Source organism: Leishmania mexicana, contig 6, assembly GCF_000234665.1.
Source record: "Leishmania mexicana MHOM/GT/2001/U1103 WGS CADB00000000 data, contig 6, whole genome shotgun sequence".
Classification (NCBI taxonomy): domain Eukaryota; phylum Euglenozoa; class Kinetoplastea; order Trypanosomatida; family Trypanosomatidae; genus Leishmania; species Leishmania mexicana.
This window is the reverse complement of record NW_003946377.1, coordinates 1-1,507: the sequence shown is the minus strand read 5'-3', so window position 1 is coordinate 1,507 and position 1,507 is coordinate 1. Positions and strand designations below refer to the sequence as shown.

The 1,507-nt window shown below is 62.8% G+C and overlaps 1 protein-coding gene across 1 annotated transcript; it reads left to right on the top strand.

The window, feature by feature from the left end:
- Nucleotides 1-941: 941 nt before the first annotated feature.
- On the top strand, nt 942-1,507 carry LmxM_33_1920c_1 (uncharacterized protein; the record flags this gene model as incomplete). Its single annotated transcript, XM_003886481.2, has 1 exon — nt 942-1,507. A coding segment is annotated over one exon (566 nt), but the record flags the coding sequence as incomplete, so codon positions are not given.

The following is a 1,507-nucleotide window of genomic DNA, read 5'->3' as shown; positions in this document are numbered from 1 at the left end:
CACGGCGTGCGGCGATGGCGCAGGCACGTCTGCGAGGGGGCGGAACGGGGAGGGGGCGGTGCGAGCCCCCTGGACGCATGGGCCCGGTGCAGCAGCAGGACGGCTCGTCGTCGACGACGCGGATGTGGCCGCCGTGCCACAGGGCGTAGGGGCGCGCTGCTGCTGCACGCGCGCATGTGTCGGCCTGTGCGCGGTGGTATGGAGGCGGTGGGAAGCCGGTGCGTGCCTCGCTGATTCGGAGAGACGTGCGGATCAGCACCCCTAAACAAAAGCAAAACGACGAGTGCACATGCACACATCTCTCTATATGGCTGCGTACATATGTGCGCATGCGCCAACAACACCGCCGAAGGTCTCACGTTACGATGTCCTCGCGGACCGCTCGCTTGCTGTCCTCGCCTGGCAGGGCGGACGGCGTGCGTGCGCCTTTCTCTCTTCTCTCGCTTCTCCTCTGTTTGCTTTGTGGCACGCCTTCGTGCGCGCGTGCGTGCTCGTTACCTTGCTTGCCTCCCTTGTCCGACGCGTTCAACCCAACACCGCCACTGCCGCCCCCATCGTCCTCCTGGAGAGGAAGGGTAGGGTGTGTTGCACGCCTCGCAGCGTCACTTGCCTGCCTCCCGGCCACTGCCTCCTTCTCCACCTCTCTTCACGCCCTGTTTCACTGCTGCCCACACCGCCCATCCCTCTTCCGCCTCTCACAACACGCACGCACGCCACCGGACGCCAAACGACAACGCGTGCGCGCACACGCCGCAGCCAGAAGGACATCGCGTCGCCGCACCTCTGCTCTCTCCCGCTGTCCCACCTGCCCCCTCCTGCGCCTGCCCTCCTCGTCCGCTGTGCTGCGCCATCTCATCCCCCCACTACCCCCTCTGCTGTTGCCTCCCCCGTCTGCCTCGGCGCTGCCCTTCTCAGCCTCTCGCTCTCGTCCGCTTGCGGCCATGGCGTACAGTGTCCCCCTCATTCTGTACGTGATCATCCAGTTGGCGGCGCTCCTCTTGCTGCTGGTGGGAACGCCGATCGAGATGTTTCGCGTGATGGTTCCAAATGGCGATCCCATTTGCATCACCCTGTGGGGTAGTCCTTATACGTGCAGGTCCAGTGACTACTTACTCTACATCGAGATGCTATATGGGACTTGCCCCTCCCGTGTCTCGCGTTTCCGCGTTGCACAGGCGTTCGTCATCATCTCCATCGCCGTGTACTTGGCGGCGTTTACTGCAGGCCTTACTTTGCTGTTCTGCTGCTCTTTCCTCCGCGTGGTCTGCCTGGCGCTGAACGTGGTTGGCGCTGGCACCTTGTGCGTTGTGTGGGTGGCCATGGTGGTGACGTACAACAAGGTCGATGGCCCACAGTGCTCCAGGCTGAAGGATCGCGGCACCCTTGGCGTCGGGCTCATTCTCCTGGTGGTGGCCTGGATACTGGATATCATCAACATCATCTTCCTGCTGATACCGTCACAGGTGAGGGAATCAGTTGAGAGTGTGAACTCGAAGGAATACACAGA